Below are 23993 nucleotides of genomic sequence, written 5' to 3'. Positions count from 1 at the left end.
CATTATTACAGGACTAAAATATATAATATATTGTGTCACTTTTTATTTATTTATTTTTTTAACAGATTCTTATAAAATTATATTTTTTATAATGTACTTTGCAATGGTTTACTCAGTATTTTACTGTGGATTGTCTGTATCTTTGCCTACAGTGCATTGGTGCCTCATTGTGGTTTGAAGCAAAACTGCAAACAATTATGTGAATAATGACATTAAAAATTAAGTGAAATAAAAAATGGACTGAAGTAGTCCTGCGAATTTTTGTAAACATTTCATCATTCATAATTTAAACAGAAAAAACATGATAAAGATAAAATGTCTATTAAAAATGTGGATTAATTTTTCAAATAAAATGTATATGCTGAATACTTGGAAAAACCAATTGTTCTTTTATGATTTGAGTTCTTTCAAAGGATAGAGTTATATGAAAATAAAAAAATTACCCCCTGATATTTTTCTGACTCACTCTGTGACCACAAGCATTATTACTTGCCAGTTCTCCAAATCAAGAAATATACAAACAGGTGCATTCTGCACTTAACGATTTATTACTTATTTTTTGAATACAAACGTACCAGCTAAATAAGCACATGTGAATGTAATAAGTTCAAGCCTTGACAGAAAATCAAAAATTAAAACACATAAGCAAGAAAATTTCATTCAGAAATTTTAATCTGAAAATAAAATAAAAAATATATATTATATATAGACACATTTTTGATATTTCCTAAACACCACTGCAACAAACAAAATTTACACCATTTTAATAACAGTTATAAACAGTTGTGTATATATTTCTGCACAAAATATTGAGTTTATTTGTAAGTGCTTCAGGATAACAAGAGGTAAAAGGTAAAAATAAAATATATAAGCCATTCACAATAGAACATTTCACTATTTTGCAAATTCAAAAAAGTTAAAAAGTATTTCTGCTCTATTAAAGGATATATGCGGTGCACTTCCAGGTAAAATAAAAATATTAACCCTTTTGCTTGTGAATGCAAATAAAGAAGAAGGATCCCTTTCTACTTTATGGCACACTTTTTCTTTATTACTCTCTGAAGAAGGTCCATTTTTTTCACATATTCCTTTATGATTGCCCGATTTCTTAAGATTTTTGTGATAAAACTGTAAAGAAAAGGATATCTAATAAAGCAGAACATCAATTCAATGTAAATATGCAAATGTTTCTACACATCAATTATAATTACTGAAGTAAATTTATTTACATTAAGACAAATTAAAAATTAAAAGATAAAAAATTCTAAAATAAAACCAGAAACTAAATACTAAAATCACTTTCCAAAAGCAAGGTCAAAACGAAAGAAATGTAAAAATAAATTACCATTTCATCTGGCTTTTGTTATTTATTCAACAGACCACAAAAAACTTACAAAAGGAATGAGGAGCAAGGACATGGATTGAATGTAATGCCTATCTGGTTATGGAGTTACTGAAAATTCATTATGGTGCTGCATAGATTACTAATTACAACACCTGGTGCCTTTTTTCTAATTACAGGTTTATAGTGTTACTATTGTAAAGTGTGCAGAGTACAGTAAAGTCCTTAACTTTTGTGTGATAATCCACATGCAACAGTTTACCACTCTCCGACAACATAATTAGTGAGTATAACTAAATTACACTGAAACTGCCCGCTTCTTTAACTGAGAAATCTCAGAACACACTACTTTTTCAAGTTGCTCAGCTGCTTACATGTTTACATTTTAGACGAAGAGTCACCCTGGAAATAGGAATTAAATAATAAATTGCATGATTAAGGGATATACGGGAAAATAATTAAACAAACTGAAGAGATGAACAGAGGTTGTTGCACACACAAAACAATGAAAAAAAGGAAAGACACCAAAGACAAAACACAGTGTGTGACTCATATTGTACCACGAAAAAAGGAATAGGCGCATGTTGCCTCAAAGATTGCAATATTCTATATTTGCTACAGTCATTGTCTAGAATCCTCTTCCAGACAGTATCTTCCTTTTGTATATAAACATCTGAAGAATCTGTCAATCAGCTAAGAACATTGATACTTGGTCACATATACTTTCTTATAAGGTTCTGCCCTTTCAAACAAGGTAACATGTTCCTTTCTACTGTCTACCAATTGTACAATTTTGATAAAGATGACACAGCTCCTCACATTTTTTGGAATGGCGAAGACAGCAACTGAGAAGGAAATAGCAGTAATAATTTGCTTCAAAACAGTAATTGTGGACATGAGCATTTTAGATATTTCATAACATTTCTTCCTGACACCACCTGGGATACTTTCATGGTCTTTGGAAGCATATTCCAACAATTATGATAATAAATGTTCAAAGTGCATTTTTTGGTAAAAACATTACTACATTTTGCAGGTTATTCTAATTTAATATATGTATACAACATAAATAAATAATCCTTCAGCAGTACAAATTCTTAAAGAGAACTGTCTGCCCTTTTTTTATGGGTAAAACCTGAATACTAAGTGAAGTATGATGAAGTTACAGACAGTTAAATCAAAGTAGCAGAAAATGACCAAAAGTGAGGTTGAGTTTAAGAGGTTAAGAAATTTTAAACATTTCGATTTACCTGTACAAGTTAATTTGTAAAACCATGCTATATGACCTCTAATAGTCTACAGGAGGACTGTTTCAAGTTCTCACCAGTCTGGAAATTATTAAACAATAGGGTAAAAGTTTTAGAATTTTCCATTTTTTGTAAAATATATAGTCTACAAATGGAGAAGATTAAATGGTGTCTCTACTTAAAAATGGAAACCTTCAGAATTATGTCACTGAATCAATTTGGAAACTCACACAGAACAGCCTAAAGAATGCAGAATCTTCATTGAAGAATTTATAGATCACAGGTAGACTTAATATGATGCACAGAAATTAACATTCACAAAAACAGAAGGTGTTCCTCCACCCCAGAACATTCTTAAAAAAGAAAAAAACACTGAAGCTCACTTTATGTTTGAAGAAATTATCCTACTGACTGTCCAAGAATATTTTCTGACCATTTGAGAGTAAAATTGATCCTTTTGGCTCCAAACAAAAACAACGTTAGGCAAATCCTAAAATTGCCACAGCAATGAATGCACAAAAAGAAAAGAAAAATGCCAGCTACGCAATTTGATTGATGAGACCTTCCCACATAACGAACACCCTGGAGTGCTGAAATCAGCCTAGTCTTCTCTAGACATTTTTTGGCACTGCTATGTCTATTTTGTATCCTAGAGACCAAAACTACACACAGTACTCCAGTAGAGGTCTCACCAATGTGTTATAAAGCTTAAGCATAACCACCTTTGACTGGTAAACATCATGCTATACAATCTGAAATTCAGTTAGTCTTCATAACACTAGAATTCCTGAAGCCTACAAAAAAACTCATAATCCTGGCCCACCTTAAATTCCTTCACACCTCTCCTCATCAGCGTCTCTTGTTTTGCAAATGTGTTGATCAGCCCAAGCAACAAGTAGTCTGCTATCCCATCCCCCCACCACCGCAAAATGTTCTCTCAGCTCAAGGCTCTTTATCTGCATGTGAGATGCCTGGAGTTGTATAGGGTAAATAATATCGTTATTTGGAACACATGCACTTCATGTGTGTTACGTGTGTACAACGATCTGTGTAAGTGCAGGATGAAAGGAAATGCAAGGCAAGAAATGCTGTACCCATATCTGAAACAGCAACTATACTACTGTATATATTCACATATAAGTCGGGTCTTGAAACCCAAAAAATCGATCATAAAAATCAGACCCCGACTTATACGCCCGTTCAAAAATGTGACACTTACATTTTTATTTTACATGTTCTTGTCTCTTCCAATTATGCATCAGTTTCTCAGAGGCATCGAATTTTGTTGCAGCAGTGCAGTTACCAATTTCTTTCACTACTTCAATGACGTTTAATTTAAAACCAGCTTCATATTTTCTTCTGATCGAACGCTCCATTTTAGATAAAGGATGCTCTTATGACAAAGGTGTATGAGGGTGTGAGATACAAAAAACACAAATCAGTGCAAAAGTTGCTTCGGAATAGTTCGGGTATTACCGTGTGGTCACGTAGGCACAATAGAGTGAGAGGTTAGGAACACGCGCTGATACAGCGCATTGTCGCGCCCACATAGAAAAAAAGGCAGTGTGCTCTCTGGTTACTCTCTCAGGTGGGCGCAAGCATATCATAATCTCTTGGACCAATAGCATGAGTTTTCCGCATTTGACTTATACGACGGACATTATAGAACACCAGAAATGATACAGTAAAATCACGTCCCAACTTAGCCATGGGAGAACTTATCCGTGAGTATATACGGTAATAATGATGTGAAGTGTATAATTTGTGAAGACTTTAGTCCAAAATATCAATTTAACATATTAACACAAATTATTCAAGAATAAAACCAAAGTAAAAAAAATCATTCAATTTACATGTTGATGTCAATGAGTTAAAACCCCAAGCTCAAATGTCAATTGAAAAAAAGTTGATATGTATTCTTGGATGGTGCAGAGGTAAGAACTGCTGCCTTAAAACCAAAAGGTTCTGGGTTCCAGTCCAGGGGCCTCATGTATAACGCCATGCGTAGAACTCACACTATAACATGGCGTAAGCACAAAAGCGGGATTGTGCGTACGCACAGAAAAATCCAGATGCAGGAATCTGTGCGCACGCATACTTTCACGTTCTTCTACTACATAAATCCCGATTTGCGTGAAAAGTAACGCACGTGCACGCGCCTTCTGTCCCGCCCCAACTCCTCCCAGAATTACGCCTCTTTGAATATGCAAATCAATATAAATAGCCTTCTGTGAAAAGACAATGGGAAAAGCACGGGAGAAAATATAAGAATTTCAGTGAATACCAAGTGGAGGCAAAGGAAAAACGTACTATTTGTTGGTTTAAACAGTGGTATAATCAACAAAAGGAAGCTGATCGAGTGACAGAGTGTCAGAGAAACTCGAAGGCTCAACTTCACACAGTCGCACAGTGCCCGAAATAAAAAAGAAATCACATATCAAAGTCGCCGTGAAAAAGCGAGTCGTAGCCCACCGTCTGAGTGTCATATGAAAGCTTATTAGGGTACAGACAAAAAAAAGGCACACAGTGGGGAAAAAAGCACGAAATGTCAACTTTAATCTCGAAATTTCCACTTTAATCACATAGTTTATTTTGCCATTAAAGTAGAACATCACAAACTTCATCTTAAAATCGTTTATTTTACTAGTTTCTCAAGTAGCACATTAAATGCTTTGTTCTGTATTTGATCTTCAATGTGCTCTATGTGTGTGAATCACTACGTGCTTCCGTTCTTTCTCTTTTTCCGACAGGACACAGAATCCATTACATTCGTGATATTACAGCTCTCTGAATAATTAAAATACTGAGATGTATACGTGATATCATTTTCATGATGACAGGAATGAAAGCATGTTATTAAACATGGGAACACGGTGGCGCAGTGATTGTTTATATCTCACACAAGAGTCTTGCTGCGCCATGTGCGACCTTCGATTAAATAATTTATTACAGAAGTACTGTCTCTTTCAAACATACTAACCTCCAATTCCTGTTCTAACTTTTCTTTCTCCAAATGCCCAATCGCCACACAATCAGCTCTGTAATAGACGTGAAGCCATCTGTAAGCTTAGAACGCCGATTCTTCAAAACTTTTAAGGAGCATTGAAATATCTTCGTAGTACATGTTTAATTATTCTATCCGTCTATCTTTCCAGTGTCGCGTCAGCGCAAGAATACAACGCAATGCAGGAACAATCCCTGAACTAGCTAGCGCTGCGGCACCGTGTACTCACATGTTTAATTATTAACAATACAGATTATTTAAATGAAGTTAAAATTTTAGCTGTATAATATAATCAACATATTTTGCTGCATTTCATCTTAAAAATGATATCATCATATGTAAATACACGCTTCATAAAGTGGCGCAGGTTGTGCAATATTATAACTGTAGTGCAAGTTTACAGTGAGGTAATTGTACTTATAAGATCAAACAGTTCTACAAGGAGCACTTGATGGACTGATTGAGTGCGTTTATAGTTCTTGGGATGAAACGTTTTCTAAACCGCGAAGTCCGTATAGGGAAGTCTCTGAAGCGTTTTGCCTTGGCTCAGGCAGCGTCTGCTTCATGCTGTATACCGATAATTCTCTTTCCAATCAGCTGCTGCTGTGATTTCCCACTCAGATACAGTGATATAAATACTCCGAGTGGTGCAGTGAGAGTAATATGGAAAAAGATGATCTGCTGTGGCAACACCTAACGGAAGCAGCTGAAAGAAGAAGAAGATGCAGTGAGAGTTACAACGCTAAAGCAGTTATGGTATTTGGAATACTATGGCTATTTCCTGGACCATTATATTGCTGCAGGTTAATTACAATCAGATGCATTACACTAATAAACAATATGCAGTTAGTTTCAGTGTATTTATAAAGCCGCATCAGGAATGTGGATCTAAGAAAGAAAGGGTGATCACACAGGAACAGTAGCACTGCTTTGACGCTGGGTGCCGCCAGTCTGCAAAACCGAGTGGAGAAATTGCGTACGCCAAGGTATGAGTTACCGTGGAAATGTGCGTGGCTTTACGCCAAGTTCAGGTTTTATACATCGCGATTTGAGCGTGGAAAGGTTCGTACGCAACATTTCTGTGCGTACGCACCGTTTATACATGAGGCCCCAGGTGCTCTGCGTTTTGAGTAGTGAGCTGCTATTATCTATAATAATAAAAGGCAAAGCCCTCACTGACTGACTGACTCACTGACTGACTGACTCACTCATCACTAATTGTCCAACTTCCCGCGTAGGTGGAAGGCTGAAATTTGGCAGGCTCATTCCTTACAGCTTACTTACAAAAGTTAGGCAGGTTTCATTTCGAAATTCAATGCGTAACGGTCATAACTGGAACCTTTTTTCGTATACTGTATACGGCCATAGCAGGCGGTTGCGTCTTGCATCATCACGCCTCCCTGCGGCTGCTGCGGAAATCACCATGCCTCCCACGTCATTGACTGCCTGCCCATATAAAGCCGTTCTTCGCTGCGGTGTGTGAATTCCTTTTCTTGCTTCGCCAAGGAGGCATTCTTTTCAAAGCTTATCCACAGTTTTATAAACGAACAAGATATAAAGCCGTCCTTTTTCCTTGCTTCGCCAAGGAAGATAAGGTGCTCTGCAGTTTTTTTGTGAAGCGGTCTTTACACATCTTTTTCGCTGTGTTATAAACGAACGAGATATAAGGCCGTCCTTTTTCCTTGCTTCGCCAAGGAAGCTAAGGCGCTCTGCAGTTTTTTCGTCAAGCGGTCTTTACACATCTTTTTCGCTGTGTTATAAACGAACGCCATATAAGGCACATTTCATCCGCGGCTTCTCTGCTGTTGTTTTCTTCGTTTATACAGTATATTTGAATCCCTTTCTTTGCCTGACTGACTGCCGATATAAGGCGCTCCGCAGTTTATAAAGCACATTTAATCCACGGGTTCTCCGCGGTTTTATTGTTCATTTGTTAAGATTGTTATAGTTATTGTGTAGATATTTTACACTTACTTTAGTGTTCAGGTACCCATTTTCTTTATTTAATCCGCGGCTTCTCTGCTGCTGTTTTCTTCGTTTATATATTTGAATCCCTTTCTTTTCCTGACTGCCTGCCCATATAAGCCGCTGCGCAGTTTATAAGGCACATTTAATCCACGGATTCTCCGTTGTATTATTGTTCATTTGTTAAGATTCTTATAGTTATTGTGTAGATATTTTACACTTAGTTTAGTGTTCAGTTACCCATTGTCTTTATTTAATCCGCGACTTATCTGCTGTTGATCAAGTACCCATTCCCTTTATTCTTCCAACTCTACCCCTATTAAAATGTCTATCGAGGTGATCACCATCAATCAAAGAACTATCACTTACCTAGTGGTGTGTATGCCCGGAGATGGCGCCTGCCTTTTCCATTCTCTGTGTTACATATTGCACAGACATACCAGGCTCACTTTTGATATCTGCAGGGACATTGTGTCTTATGTATTAAATGACTGGGACAGGTTCCAAGCGTGGACTGATGATGGTACAGGAGATAATTATACTACACAGTAGCACTATAAGACTGAAATGCTTAAGCCCTTCACCTATGGTTCTGCATGTGAGTTGATGGCTGCCGCTGAATTGTTTGGTTGTCGCTTTCAAGTATACCGAAATGGCCAAATATTTTACACCTTTGGAGAACCGTCAATGCCTCTTAAACATCTTAGATTCACAGGTGACGATTTGAGTAGTGGACACTTTAATGTTTATGAATATTTCAACTATCAAAAGATGGATGCGAAGTTATTGATGAAGCCAGTTGTATGCTTATATCAATTGACACATACCGAATGTCAGTTCAAAACAAATCCAGCTCCAGCCGATTATGACAGCAGCAATCCAAGCTGTGAGAACACAGTAAAAAGGAGGCGTATCAGACGTCGTGGTAGATTTTCTGATGCAGCTAGACGGAAGCAACTTCGTGCAGCTGCCGCCAAATACTCGCACAAAAATCCACAACTTAATAAACACGCTGTGGCTAAATACTCAGAAGCAAATCTACAAGTTCATAGGGACGCTGTGGCTAAATACTCTCAAGCAAATCCACAAGTTAATAGGGACACTGTGGCTAAATACTCGCAAGCACATCCACAAGTTAATAGGGATGCTGTGGCTAAATACTCGCAAGCACATCCACAAGTTAATAGGGACGCTGTGGCTAAATACTCGCAAGCACATCCACAAGTTAATAGGGACACTGTGGCTAAATACTCGCAAGCACATCCACAAGTTCATAGAGACGCTGTCGCTAAATACACGGAGGCAAATCCACAAGTTAATAGAGCTTCTGTTTCTAGATACGATCCCAATAATGAAAAGCGGCTCATACGAAAACAACAGGTTTGGCTCAAAAAAGCCAACTGTGGATTTTCGTACGACCCAAACATACATTATGAGTCTGACAAAACAGTACACATTGGATACATGGATGTTCACTGTGACTATTGTCAAGCTCAGAAGTGGAAATGCGAATCTCCTGGTTTGTGCTGTAACGGTGGTAAAGTCTCTCTCACTCCTTTACGTAAGCTTCCTGACCTTCTTGAGGGCCTGTTAAATGGCGAACATCCTCAAAGTGAGCATTTCTTGAACAATATTCGAAAGTACAGCAGCGCATTTCAAACGACGTCATTTGGTGCTAAACAAATCGTTGAGGGAAATTTTATGCCTTCATTTAAAGTTCAGGGACAAGTGTATCACTTGATTGGCAGTCTTTTACCGATGCCGAGTGAGGAACACAAATTTTTGCAAATTTATTTTGTCGGGGATGATGAAAAGGAAGCACAAATCCGCTGCGCTAATTTTTCTGGACTTAACATACCCCTGGTCAAGCAATTACAAAAAATGCTCCATGACTGTAACACTTACATCCAGGACTTCCACTCCACAGTGGACAGTATTTCAGATGATGACAGAGACTTCAAAGTTGTCATTCACGCAGACAAAAAACCATTACAAGCACACAAAGGCAGATTTAATAAATCCACAGTTCATCAAGTTGGTGTTGTCATCATTGGGCAAACGTTCAACAATAGAGATATTGTCTTGAAAACCAGAGACAATAAACTACAACCCATTAAGGAAACCCACAGATCCTACGATGCACTTCAATATCCTCTCATGTTCTGCTATGGTGAAGACGGCTATTCTGTGTCTATACCTCAAGTTCATGCTACCAGTAAGTTACCTATGAACAAAACCATCTCTGCAGCAAACTTCTATTCATACCGCCTTATGATCAGACAACATCATGATAATACTATCCTTTTCTTCTGAACTTTATTAAATCAGTTTTTAGTTGATATGTATGCAAAAATTGAATCCGAACGACTAAATTATATCAGACTAAATCAGAAAAAACTACGAGCTGAAAATTACGTTCACTTAAAAGATGCTATTGACAAAAACGACACTGATTTAATAAAACTTGGTCAAGCTGTGATATTACCATCTTCCTTCACTGGAGGACCTCGCTATATGCACGAGCGTACACAAGATGCAATGACATACGTACGTCATTATGGCCGCCCTGACTTATTCATCACATTTACTTGCAATCCTAAATGGCCTGAGATCACTGAAATTCTCCTTTCACGTCAAAAACCTCACGATCGCCACGACCTTATCAGTCGTGTATTTCATCTCAAGATTCGCAAAATGATACACTTGCTCACGAAGAGTAACATTTTTGGCTGTACAAATTGCTACATGTACACCATAGAGTGGCAAAAGCGAGGTATTCCCCATGCACACATTCTATTGTGGCTAAAAGATAGGATTAAACCAGCTCTCATTGATGAAGTCATCCGTGCGGAAATTCCTGATCCACAGACTGACCCTGCCCTACACAAAATAGTAAAATCCACCATGATTCACGGCCCATGAGGAGCTCATAATATCAACTCACCTTGCATGATCAACAGAATATGCACTAAGAGGTACCCACGTCCGTTCATCTCAGAAACTCAGACCAGAGAAGATGGTTACCCTCAGTACCGCCGGCGCGCACCTGCTGATGGAGGTCATACAATTAACATCAAAGGAGTAGATATCGACAACAGATGGGTGGTCCCTTATAGTCCTGTGCTGTCCCGCTTCTTCAATGCTCACATCAATGTTGAATTTTGCACTTCAGTAAAATCAATCAAATACATCTGCAAGTATGTTAACAAGGGAAGTGACCAGGCAGTATTTACAATACAAAATGAAAATGACGAAGTATCTCGATACGAAGCTGGTCGTTACATTAGTAGCTCTGAAGCATCCTGGCGCATTTTCTGTTTTCCCATTCACGAACGTTTCCCTCCGGTCGTTCATCTTGCTGTGCATCTTGAGAACGGACAAAGAATTTATTTCACAGAAGCCAACGTTGCCAATAAAGTACACAATCCACCACAAATCACCCTTTTAGCATTCTTTGACCTTTGTAAACATGATGATTTTGCAAAACAACTTCATTATAATGAAATTCCATCATATTATGTGTGGGCAAACAACATGTTTCGTCGAAGGAAACAGGGCAACCCTGTATCAGGACATTCGGGAGTGAAAAAGGATAATGTGCTGGGACGGGTCTACACTGTACACCCGAATAACTCTGAATGCTACCATCTTCGACTGCTGCTCAACAAAATCACAGGTCCCACATCTTTCAAATCTCTCAGAACAGTTGGTGTCCTACATCCGACCTATAAGTCAGCCTGCAGGGCACTCGGTTTATTACATGACAATATTAACTGGGATGAGACTCTACAGGAAGCTGCTCTGTCTCGCTCACCTCAAAAGATCCGTGAACTGTTTGCTGTCATGTTGGTGTTCTGCCAAATGGAAAACCCCTTAAACCTATGGGAAAAACATAAAGACAGCAAAGCAAAAGATATTAGGAGACAGACTGAAAAAGATCATATACGAACAGAAGTCCACCAGTGGTTAAATTTGATCTATAACAACTGTCTACAGTTGCTTGAAAACTACGTAATTGGTATTGGAGGTCAATCTCTTCATCATTACGGTTTGCCTTCACCTTTAACAGAACTGGTACAACTTACGTCAAATCCCGAGTACTTGAAAGAGACATCTTACAACACCTCGCAATTGGCCAATATAGTCACAAATAATGAGCGTTTGCTAAATAGTGACCAAAAGTCAGTTTATGACCAAATCATGAGCAGCGTTGCGTCAGCCACTGGCACGGTGTTTTTCCTTGATGCTCCAGGAGGAACTGGTAAGACATTCCTAATAAACCTTCTCCCTGCAAAAATCCGAGCAAAACGTAACATTGCCATAGCTGTGGCTTCTTCTGGCATTGCTGCAACTCTTCTAGAGGGTGGCAGAACTGCTCATTCAGCTTTCAAGCTGCCTCTGAACCTCAACCATACTGAATCCCCCATGTGTAACATGTCAAAGCAAAGCAACATGGCTGAAGTGCTGCGACATTGTCAGCTTATTGTCTGGGATGAATGCACTATGGCACACAGAGCAGGTATTGAGGCTTTAGACAGGACCCTCCAAGACATTCGAAACACCAACCAACTTATGGGAGGCTTGACAGTGTTACTGGCTGGAGACTTCCGCCAAACCCTACCAGTCATGCCCAGAGGAACACGCGCTGATGAAGTTAAAGCATCTCTGAAATCTTCATACCTATGGCCACAAATCAATGTTGTTACTTTAAAAATAAACATGAGAGTTCATTTGAAAGGCGACAAAAAAGCAGAGGAGTTCTCTACTCTTCTGATGAGTATAGGTGATGGCACCTTCATACAAGAAAATCGCAAAATAAATATTCCTACAAATCTCTGTCTCATCGCGAATACCTTACAAAGCCTTCTTCAAAATGTTTACCCCGATCTACGAAATCTCCACCAAAATGACGTGTCATGGTTAAGAGAGAGAGCTATCCTGACACCAAAAAATGACATGACTACGACTATAAACCACATTTTACTTCAAGAACTACCTTCACAACCAAAAACATATCAATCTGTTGATTCAGTTGTAGAAGTAGAAGACGTGGTGCATTATCCGATAGAGTTTCTCAACACTCTAAATCCTCCAGGCACTCCTGAGCATAATCTCATTTTGAAGGTTGGGGCACCAATAATGTTACTGAGAAACTTACAGCCACCAAAACTTTGTAATGGCACGAGACTTCAGGTCACATCTCTACAAAACAACCTGATTGAAGCAACTATTTTTACTGGCAGTGCCTCGGGTGACACAGTTTTTATTCCTCGCATCCCTGTTATACCATCTAATCTCCCATTTCAATTCAAACGCGTTCAATTTCCAGTAAGGCTCTGCTTCGCAATGACAATTAATAAGTCTCAAGGACAAACACTACAAAAGGTTGGCATTGATTTGAGGCAGGATTTCTTTTCACATGGCCAACTGTATGTTGCATGCTCAAGAGTAAGCTCAGCGCACAGCTTGGTCATATTACAACCGGAGGGACGAACTGACAACGTCGTGTACAAAGAGATCCTTAACAAATAATTATTTGTATATTTTCCCTCAGTTTAAAAATGTTTACTTTTTTCTTAATTAAAATATTCAGCCAGTATTTTGCCGCTGCGAAGCGCGGGTATTTTGCTAGTTATTACTATAATAAAAACATACATTTGAATTGAGTCTGTAACATCCGGTGTAAATTTTGGCTACTTGTAAAAGTTAGCGCATTTTTTTTTTTTATTATTCAGTTTTATTCTGTCAGTATCTGTCATGTGGTACAACGAACTTGCCAAGAGCACAAGAGCAGTGATGACCAATGTTAGTGCTGTGGTTGATGTCTGCTCAGAACTATTTGTTGTACCGGCAATCAAAGATACAATGTCCCGTGACCTCTATCATGCGGCATTTGCGCTTTATCAACAAAGACACCCATGATGAACGTGTAAAAAAAAAAAAAAAAAAAAAAAAAAAAAAAAAAAAACACAGGTTTGCAACGATTTTGGACATCTGGCAATGTTTTGTTGAGAGTTGTGTTTTGAGTTACAACCCAGGGCAAACACTTTCCGAGTCTGTGGTTATAAGGCATATGGAGCCGTTTCTGGGCAGTATCGTAACAACACATGGCTTCTTCACAGCACTTTTGCTGGCTAATAGACTGCTGCAGCGCAACACAACTCTGCTTGGCACCATAAGTACAATGGGACCTGCAGCTAAAATCACTTCAGTACACAAGCAACTCTCCACACTAGTGTTTAGATCTGGCAGTGCCATGTGTATTCAAGCCTAACATTTTTACTTACTACATGTAATGATGCTTTACATTTACTTACATTAAAATTTAGTTTTTCATAAATTTGCCCAAGCCTGTATGCTGTTCTAGTTCCTCTGTAATGATACAACAGATTCTAGATTATCTGCCAATCCACGTAATTGGGTATCACCTGAAAACTTAACCGGCTTGTTACTTACATTTCTATCCAAATCATTTATATATATTAAAAATAGTTGAGGCCCTAGCACCAACCCCTGTGGAATACCACTGTTAAAGTCAGCCATTCTGATAAGGTTCCTTGCACCATAACCCTTTGCTACCTGTGTCTGACCCAATCTCTCATGCGGCTTCTTTTCAAATGCTTTCTGACAATCGTACTCCACTTTGATCCTATCCTTTTGTTGATTCTTCATAGAATTCCAGCATGTTGGTAAAACATAACTTGCCTGAAGAAGGGACCCGAGTTGCCTCGAAAGCTTGCATATTGTAATCTTTTTAGTTAGCCAATAAAAGGTGTCATTTTGCTTGGCTTTTCTCTACATTCATAATGGCTAACATGGTACAACACCCTAGTACTACCTCCTTTTTAAATAAAAAGAATCGTGGACTCATTGATGCCGTAATGGCGTCCCTACAGCGGTGTAGCTGTTCCCTTCCTACAACATATCCAAAACTTTTACCTTTTCGGCAATCGTTAGCATCTTCCATTGGCGCTTGGGCACTGCCCCTGAAGCAGTAGCAGGAGCAGATCGTTTTGGAGCCATAACGAAGGGCTTGACTATGCACAAAGAAACACAAAACACCACAAAAGTTAACTCTTTACACAGCGAAACATGTTGATGCTAAATGAGCGTTTTGAGACTTCCTGGTTAACGCAGCGGAATCGAATTCGGCACTTTGTCGCTGAGCCAATCACTTAACTGCGTGCTCTGATTTGGTAGCTTCTCAGCCATCCGCCAATAGCGTCCCTTGTATGAAATCAACTGGGCAAACCAACTGAGGAAGCATGCACCAGAAGTAAAAAGACCCACTGTCCAAAACAGAAACCCACGAAGCAGCAAAAAATCCACGTTATATATTTAGATATGTTTACTCATAAAATACACAATAGAGTGAAGCCGCGAAAGTTGAAGCGCGATATAGCAAGGGATTACTGTACTGCAAACTGGAATAATGGATAGTGATAATCATTACACTTCTATTTCAGCATTGTAAGCTACCTGGAAGTCCAATGAGTTAAATACAGAGGTACTAGAGACTTATTTTGGTTTTAGTGCCACTCAAAGATAACTTATTTAGAACTTATATGATTTTTTTTTTTTTTTTTTTTAACCTTTGCAACTTTTCTCTATTGCACCAGAACTGCCATAAACCCCCCTTCCCCTGCCCCTATGTCAGTATGTAAAAAATGGAAAAAAAATGAACACAAGTGCTACATGTTGATATGTGGTATATCGTGAACCGAATAATACGAAATGTTAAACCTTTAAATTTCATAAAATTTTTAAAGGTAGTAAATAAATACTGTACTAGATGTGTGCATAATTCTTTAGGTACACACTTATTTGTATTGTTAACACCCACAATCAGTTGAGGAGGAACAATACAAGGAAACATTTCAGGAGTTTGAAACTGATGAGCTTTTATTGATTGCTTCCCAGCTAAACTCCCACTGTTGTAGCGACACCTCAATTTTTCTACTCTCAATCAGACTTTTTCAACTCTTTTATGCTGCTCGTCTTTCACTTTAGGGTTACAGCCCCAAAGCATGCTGCTCTTTGACTCTCATTCCCCTCTACTAGATTGTCCACTTACTGCTGTTCCCACATATTTTGTCATGCTCCTTCTCATTCCCCACACATGCCACTACTGCACACTGTGTTCTCCTTCTCTCTGTTTCCACTGCTGACAAAATGAGCACACCTTCCTGCACCTGCCACCATTTCTTCCGGGTTCTCCTCCTCCCGCTGAGGTGTTTCATTAGCATATTGCAAAAATTAATGTGTTAACTTTCCCAAGTCTACTTTTAACATCGCTTAAACCTGACAAGATTCCTCACAACATAATCCTTTGCTTCCTATGTTTAACCAATTTTGCACTAATGTATATATCATGCCCAGAACTCCCAGTTCTTTTAGCATTATTACTAGACTCTTATGTGGGTCCTTATCTAATGCTTTCTAAAAAAATCTAAATAAATGATATCATATGCACCTTTCCAATTGTTTGCTTTGTTGTTTCCTCATAGAATTACAGCATATTAGTAGAACATAAACTCCCCTGTCTGAACCCATGCTGACTGCTTCCTTAAATACTCGTTCTTTCCATGTTATTGCTCAATCTGTTCCTTAATAATTTCTTACATTAAATTTACCTATGATGGATGTTAAGCTTTACTGGCTTACAGTTACTTGGATCTGCCCAATAACCCTTTATATATAACAGGATAATATTTGATTTTTTCACAAATTAGTCTTATATGCTTTACAGCTGTTTTTCCCTTTGCATTTTCTTTTTGATCTTCTTATTTAACCCTCAACAGTTTTTTTGTTCATTTCCTATTGCTTCCAAATTTTCAAAGAACTTGTGCTGTATTACATGTAAAGTGCTTTTAAGCATGTTTCACTGCTCCACAACTGTCTTCACACTTAAAAGTTTCTCTCAATTTATCCTCTTTTGGCTTTGCCACATTTGCTTAAAATTTGCACTACTAAAGTTAAACTTAAGTTTTAGTCTTTATGGTCGTGTGACCCTAGCAGTTTAATAACATTTACACTCAGAATTCCATCCTGAATTCTAGACAGAAATGTTGGAGGAGAAGGGCTGTTCATACAAGACAGACAACGCCTTAAACAGCTTTACAAAAATGAATGGTCAAAAATTATTCAAAGCTGTAGTCTTTGTAAATAAACAACTTATTCTGTAGTTAAAAAAAAAAAAAAAAAAAAAAAGTACAGTAAAGATTAAATTTATATTAAATGAAGTGTCACTGATTATTGAATTAAAAGGTTTACTTGTATAAGAGGATAATTGTATTTCTGTTAAATAAACCCATTTAATTTAATGAATAATGAAAACATTTTTTGCATACATGTCTGTTTTTCAGATCATGTTAATGAAGCACAAGAGATCAGATAAAATCTTTATTTTTAAACAGTTTATCAATGATACCACTTTCAAATAGCTGCCTACTTGTCACAAGGTGTGTGTTTGTCCCAGATGTATCTGGGGGGTGTTGGGGACTTGCAATAAGTGTAAGTACACCTCCAACACCATCCTTGTGGCAATTTCCTGTCGCCAGTCATAATCATGAGAAAAGCAAGCCCTTTTTTCTCCTTTTTATTTTACTTAGGACACACACCACTTTGGTATTTGCTCTCTCTTTCTGTTCACTTAGTTTAATTTATTCTTTACAGTTTTACCACTTATTACACAATAAAAAAATAGACCAAATGTCACATCATTACTGTTTACCATAGTCACTACCACCTTTCAATGCATAAAAAATATTTTTGTTTCAGGACTGCTCTCATCTCCTATATTCTCTTCTTTATTGTCTGTCCTTCAATTCTTAGTTCTGAATATACAGTGATAACCTAGTGATTACACCTGTGTTTAAAATGGGCTATTACCAACACGACATGTATGTATTATGAAAGGTTTATAATTCTATAACAGTGGGTACTACATTTTTATTTCCATTTGCAATGGAGTACATCTTGCAATGTATTCCATATACACTTGCAACTAATGTCTAAGCTTGTGACATTATTTAAACTGACAAGCTGTGCATACCCTAATTTATAATACATTACAATGAAGTACAAATAGTAAATTGCTATTAGAAAATGCTATCACAAATGATACTCACCTTTTTTTTTTATATAAACAAGAACATCATTATAATTTGTCTTCTTTAAAATTTATGGCTTTGAAAAACAATTCCACTTTATCGAAGTACTTATCTATTAAATTAATACTTTCGGACCATTTATTTTTCTCAGAATTGGTGAATGTTACTAGATTTTCAGCAAACTGCAAACTCAGTTTAAGAAACCTGCAATAAAAGGACACACATTTGCTTTTAAACTTTTTTCTCTGAACCATGATAGGTATATTTTAAATGTACTTTTGCAGAAATGAAGAACATGAGCTGTAAAGCAACAAATATATATCTTCAGAAACTGTCATAGACAACACCAGTTTAAATATTTAATTTACAGACAATAACATTAATTAAAAACTTAATTATTCTTCGTAAATTCAAATCAACACAAGACATTATCAAAATTTCCTGAAAGGCAGAGAATTTAATAAAGGATAAAAACTACAGTGTATACAATATGTAACATATAATCTGTTAGGCATGCCAGTCCTTAAACTTAGATATCACTTCCTAGAATTATCTGGTGATGACTTGACAGGTCCCAATGAAGAAAAGAGAAGGGTGCAGATGAAAGATGACATGAAAACAAGTCATCCAATGCGAGCTCACAAAATGTACTTGTATAGTGCAAGGCAGTTTTGATATGCGGTAATTTTAAAAGTGATATAATTATTTAGTGAAATAAAATGAATGAGAGTTGCATTCTCCTAAAATTTTTAAATTAGGCAAAAACAATGATGGCTGTGCAGAAAACACTATAAAAATGATATCTAGACTGACGCATAGTGTTATTCTTATCACTCCTATTCCATATATACTATAATTAAAGGAACATGCTCTGGATATTAGACATTGCAGTAGATTTATCTGCTGAAGTTCATTTAATTAAGAAAAGAAAGAAAGTTGTTTGGTGAAGTGCTCCGTTTGCTGTAGCAATTGAATATTGCCATCTAAATTCAAATTCAGTCCTGTACATAAATTAAACGTTTGTTAAAATAATGATAAATGGTAAATAAAAACACACTATACAAAATATTTTAATTTGAATCAAATTAATGTACGAGTTGGACTTGAGGGATGAAGTTAACATAGACATGTTTGCCAAAACTCAACAACACAATACTTCATGCCAAGTAATATATGTGGAGGGATTTTGGCTTTCTAGTAAATGATGAAACTTAGGACAGTTTGGCCAAAGTATAAGCTGGTTCTCTACAGCAAAATTTTGCTGTTGTGGAGAAAAGCTTATTGACATTAACACAGGCTTGTGCTTTCTGTGCTTCAACAATTATAGATTTATAAATATGTTGACTGAAAGCATAACCAAATGGTAACAATTATCCCAGAGTTTTAAATGCCTGTCAGCTCATCATGTCTAAAAGCAAAAGAAATGACAAACCACTGTAACACCTGCATTGTTCAGTAGAGAGCAATCATTGGGACTGCCCGAGTGATTGAAATATTACATTAGTGCATTTTGCTGTGTATTGTTCATGAAAAAGGAATGTGAAACTTTTCAGGGCTAGGGTTGGAGGATATTGATCAAATTCATAAGGCCAGGTTTATGCCAAAATGACTTATGAACAAGAAACAATGTTCTTAATTGGCTGTTATCATTTCTGACTTGAATCCCTTTGATGAATTTTGGAAAGACTGAAAAAAGGCTGCTGGAAAGTTTAGTTTAAGTGACAGTCTAATATGCCAAGAGTACCTGGCAAAAAATAACAATAAACGTGCGAGTATAGTTAGTAAAGATTTGCCCAATAAGACTTGTGTCATCAAATTTGTGCCAACATACTATATTGGGTCACTGATACTTATATTTCAACTTATCTGTAACAAAACAGCATTAGTTCTGAACTTGAACCCCATTCTGCTAGGATGGGTTATGTAAGCCTGTAATGGAAAATTTGGGTCCAGAAAATGAACAGATTTAACCAATTCCTAAAACAGACAAAACTTGGTAGTTCTTGACCTGATTACTTTCTAGCAACTATAAAAATCCAAGTTATATCTAGATTGGTGGCATAGTTTCCCTTATTTATTATTATTTCCCTTAGTTATTTAGGCAGCTTATTTACATCAGCATTCAGGTATAATAAAATCTCTAGTGGTGCCTGACTGGATGGAATTATTTGAAGGCAATGGGATGTCATCATTGGAAAACATTGATTTTGCCCTGCCTCTTAAATGTTGTTTTAGGTACTTTCACCACAAACTTTAGATGTTATTCTTAAGTACACCAAGTTTCAAACTGAATCAAACAACATTGGATTCTGCGCATAAGACAAATTTCAACCTACCGGTTTAGGTCTGAGTTATAATGTGAATACTACTGTAGAGCATAATGTTCTTAGCAGGGAGCGATTAGATTAAATGCTATGCATATGTCATACAAGAGCCTAGTGTTTCAAGCAGGGAGTGTTTAGATTAATTACTAAGTGTACACTTAATGTATAGTTTACAACAAAAGGAAAGGTCTGAAGACACTCTGTTTCTTGTTGGATAGACTACAGAAATGCGTTTTTCTTTTTGTAGAAATGTTTCTAAGGAATCTTAAAAACTTTGGTACACTTAAAGCTCAGTTTATAAAATACTAACAGTACAAAACAAAAAATAGTCGCCCGACACTATACAATTCCAGCTATATGTGAAATTAGATTCCATTTTCAAACAATGGTTATTAAAGCCAAACTGATCATTTAGTCCCAACTGAATCTAAATTCCCAAAGAATGAAATTACTATATTTTTAATAACAAACCTAATATTTATCTTTTATACTCATTAGCTTTTCATTATGTTATTTTACTTCCTTAAATTGTACACAGTTCTTCTTTAAAGTACCCTTGATTTTGAAAAGATACTACTGCAATAATATATCTTCCGGATTGCTAAATACGTAACAGTTCTGGATGAAAAGTGGTAACCTGAGTGCCAATGGACTAAATTTCAATACGAGGGGGAGTCAAGCTAAAGTCAGAAAATGGGATTTATTAGATTTATTAACAAAACTGACAATGTCATTTCTCAATGTAGTCTCCACCCTTCTCAATGCACTTGTGCTACCTGCCTGGAAGTGCTTGGATTCCAACAGAATAAAAGGTTTTGTCTTGTCCTCACAACCACTCATGCACTGCTTTATTCACGTTGTCATCGGTCTTGAATTGATGACTACCCAGATGGTTGTTCAGCAGTCCAAAAATGTGGAAATCACACAGTGCAAAATCTGGCGAAGGAGAAGGATGTGGCAATACCTCAAACTTCAGTTTCTCCAGACAAGCCTTGGTGTTCTTAGTGTGTGGGCTTGCACTGTCTTGCAGCAAAAGGACTCCTTGAGATAGCAGTCCCCGCCGCTTGGATCGAATAGCAGGCTTCACATTGGTCTCCAGCAAGTCACAGTAACTTGTACTAGTGAATGTAGTACCCCTCGGCATGTAGTGTTCGACAATCACTCTGGTTGGTGCATGAGTGATTGCGAGGACAAGAAAACCTTTAATTCTGCTGGAATCCAGGCACTTCCAGGCAGATGGCGCAAGTGCGTTGAGAAGGGTAGAGACTACATTGAGAAATGACATCAATCACTTTGTTAAGGTTTGTTCCATTTTCTAATAAATCTTATTTTCTAACTTTAGCTTGACTCCCCCTTGTATAATAACAGAATAACATATGGGCAAATTACAATATAAATAAATTGTGTAGCTGTAGAGTATCAGCAATTCATACTATTATTCTTCCTTTATTACCAAGCTACTTATTGAGAAGGCTGTTAGGGATCTTAGTTGCTTAAAATGCTTCAGACAGACCCTTTCCATATACTTGCAACTTACTGAATATTTTGTGTCACCTCTAAAGCAGGAAAACTATCAAGGGCAAATCATGCCACAAAGTTTGTTTGTAGTGGCTCTTCACGCCAAAGAGGTTTCCATTCTCCTGAGGAAGGCAGGGACTGGAAGAGTTCTCCTTGTAAGCAAAGGGAGGACAAGCAAGCCAGAATGTGATTGAATGTCTTTAAAAATGTTTTAGACATGTGCCAGGAGGTCTAGAAATTTTGGGTATTTTTCAACTTTGTGTTCAAGTATAACATTTAACAGAGATCTACTATCCCAAATCTTGGACGGCTGAATCAGATGTTTATAGCTGCCTGGTGAGGGGTCAAATGCACTGACATCAGTTTAATTATTCATATTAACACTTTTCTTATCGAATCAATGTTAGTGTACCAGCACTTCAGACCTGCTTAGAAAGCAGATATTTTCTTTGCTTTTCTGAACAAATGATACCTTGTACTTTCCACATTGGTTATTGTGTGGTCTTTACGGGTGGCATCTTCAAGTAGTGAAAAATATACAGTGAACTGAAATGGGTCTCTTATGAGTGTCTCTGAATGTGTTCTGCCTGGCTTAAATGAAAACTTAAAACACACCATATTTTCATCTTGCTTTTTCAGTTTTAAATGCCATTGAATGCCATATGTATATATTGCACGAGAAAAAGAGGGACTAAATACTGTGTGGAGTGTAAAAATTATAAATTAGAAGAAAGAAAACGATCCCTTTTCAAAACATACTAAAGTTTAAGGAGAAATCCCCTGGAGATTTTTTTTTTTTTTTTTTTTATATAAACAAAAAGGCAAAAAGTATTATTTCATACAAGAAATACAGTAAATGTTGTGTTTAAGACTAATAATCGGTATGAAAGTTATATACATTTGCACTCATTATAAAACCACATAAACATAATTCAATATTTAATATTTCACAAATGTGTTAAATGCTAGTAAAACCATGTAACATTAAAACATTCTTATCCATATATTTATTAATTATATGCGAGAAAAAAATCTACCGAATTACTTACTTTAAGTGGTCTTGCATTTGTTGTTGCGCACATAAATTATAAACATTAAAAATGTACACAGTACAAATTAGTAAAAGTAACCTCATTGCTGGTGTAATATACTGTGTGCTAAAATACAAGAAAAAAGTAATTAAAGTTATAATTCAATTGTTCATTTTTTTATTTATTACAACAGTAACACTCCACTTACAGTACATACAATCTCATCATGACTAGATTTCATGTCAGTTAGTAAAACTAAAGGCATGTTTCCTTAGTTAACTATCCTGCACAAGGGCAACTACATGAACCAAAATAAAAATACATAAAAAAAACATACATAATTCCATCAGCAGTTAATTCAAATAAAAAAACAAACAAAAAAAAATATCAATTTGTTCCAATGGCAATATGAAATATTTAGGAGGGAGCAAAGGAAACACAATTGGAATATAAGAGAAAATGAAAGTTATTAACTAATAAGGGAATTTACTTCTTCCTTTCCCTAATTTGTGTAGACATGGAATCAAATAAATCTAAACCATTTTCTGGTATTTCACAATTATGTTGCCAAGTGTATTTTTTGCATCTAATAACTAAAGTGACTTCTGTAGGTGCACAACCTTGAAGAATAATTTTTTTCTGGAAATGTAAAGGATGAATAAAAAGTAGACATTATAGAATGGAAACAAAACATTCAATAAAGTATACAGTGAATTCAAGACTACAAGGTAAGAGACTCTGAATGAAAACTGTGCATCTTGAGAAAATACATACTGTATATCAGAGCCACTTGGTCAACCTGCTTACAGAGGCTATCTCAACTACAACAATCATAAACCAACCCTAGAATGTATGCACATCCATCAAGGGATATATTCATAACACAACAGAACTAAAAGACTGGTAGAGACAGCAATCACAAGTCAGGTAACTTGCTGTAAAATAAAAAGTCACAGCATAAGAGACTAACTTAATGAAATGTGTACAGCATACAAATTAAAGGTGAATTAGACCACTTAAAGAAGAATTAGTGTTGTCTAGGGATGATATCTGTTTGTCATCTTAGAATCTAATTACAAGGTCTTGTTACTAGTACTATTATAGATGTAAATTGATTTAAGAATGTAAACACACTTATCATTGATTAAGTCTCTCAAAAGTCAAAATGCACTTTCCATCAATTACCTATTTTATCCTACAGGCTATGGTTATAATAATAATAGCAGCATATCTGTCTTCAGGTGTAGAAGGAAGAGGTACCAGTTTCTCACAGAGGGTTGAGCCATTGGATTATAGCTGTTTGCAGTAATCTGTAAGTGTTGGAATACTTTCATTCCCTTTTTTATCTAAGTGAAACTTGAAATCATAATTCCTACAAGTTGTGATACCCATGGGCACAAATGCCTCTACACATTACACCAAATAGCCAATTCAATTACCAGTTCTGTTA

At 36.6% G+C, this 23993-nt stretch overlaps 1 protein-coding gene across 3 annotated transcripts in view; it reads right to left on the bottom strand.

Moving 5' to 3' along the window:
• Positions 1 to 777: 777 nt before the first annotated feature.
• LOC114648337 (endoplasmic reticulum membrane-associated RNA degradation protein-like) overlaps positions 778 to 23993 on the bottom strand; it is a 146208-nt gene continuing 122992 nt past the window's right edge. The window contains exons 17-19 of one of the 3 annotated variants that reach the window (XM_028797319.2): positions 22562 to 22669; positions 17689 to 17874; positions 778 to 1128 (exon numbers count right to left, since the gene is read on the bottom strand). In XM_028797319.2, the coding sequence (XP_028653152.1) occupies positions 17718 to 17874; positions 22562 to 22669 (265 nt within the window). In that variant the 3' untranslated portion in view covers positions 778 to 1128; positions 17689 to 17717. Of the gene's footprint in view, positions 1129 to 17688; positions 17875 to 22561; positions 22670 to 23993 lie in introns of those variants that run through there. The other 2 variants (XM_051924256.1, XM_051924257.1) reach the window with 2 other exon arrangements.

Source organism: Erpetoichthys calabaricus, chromosome 3, assembly GCF_900747795.2.
Source record: "Erpetoichthys calabaricus chromosome 3, fErpCal1.3, whole genome shotgun sequence".
Taxonomy (NCBI): Eukaryota; Metazoa; Chordata; class Cladistia; order Polypteriformes; family Polypteridae; genus Erpetoichthys; species Erpetoichthys calabaricus.
This window is presented reverse-complemented; position numbering and strand designations above follow the sequence as displayed.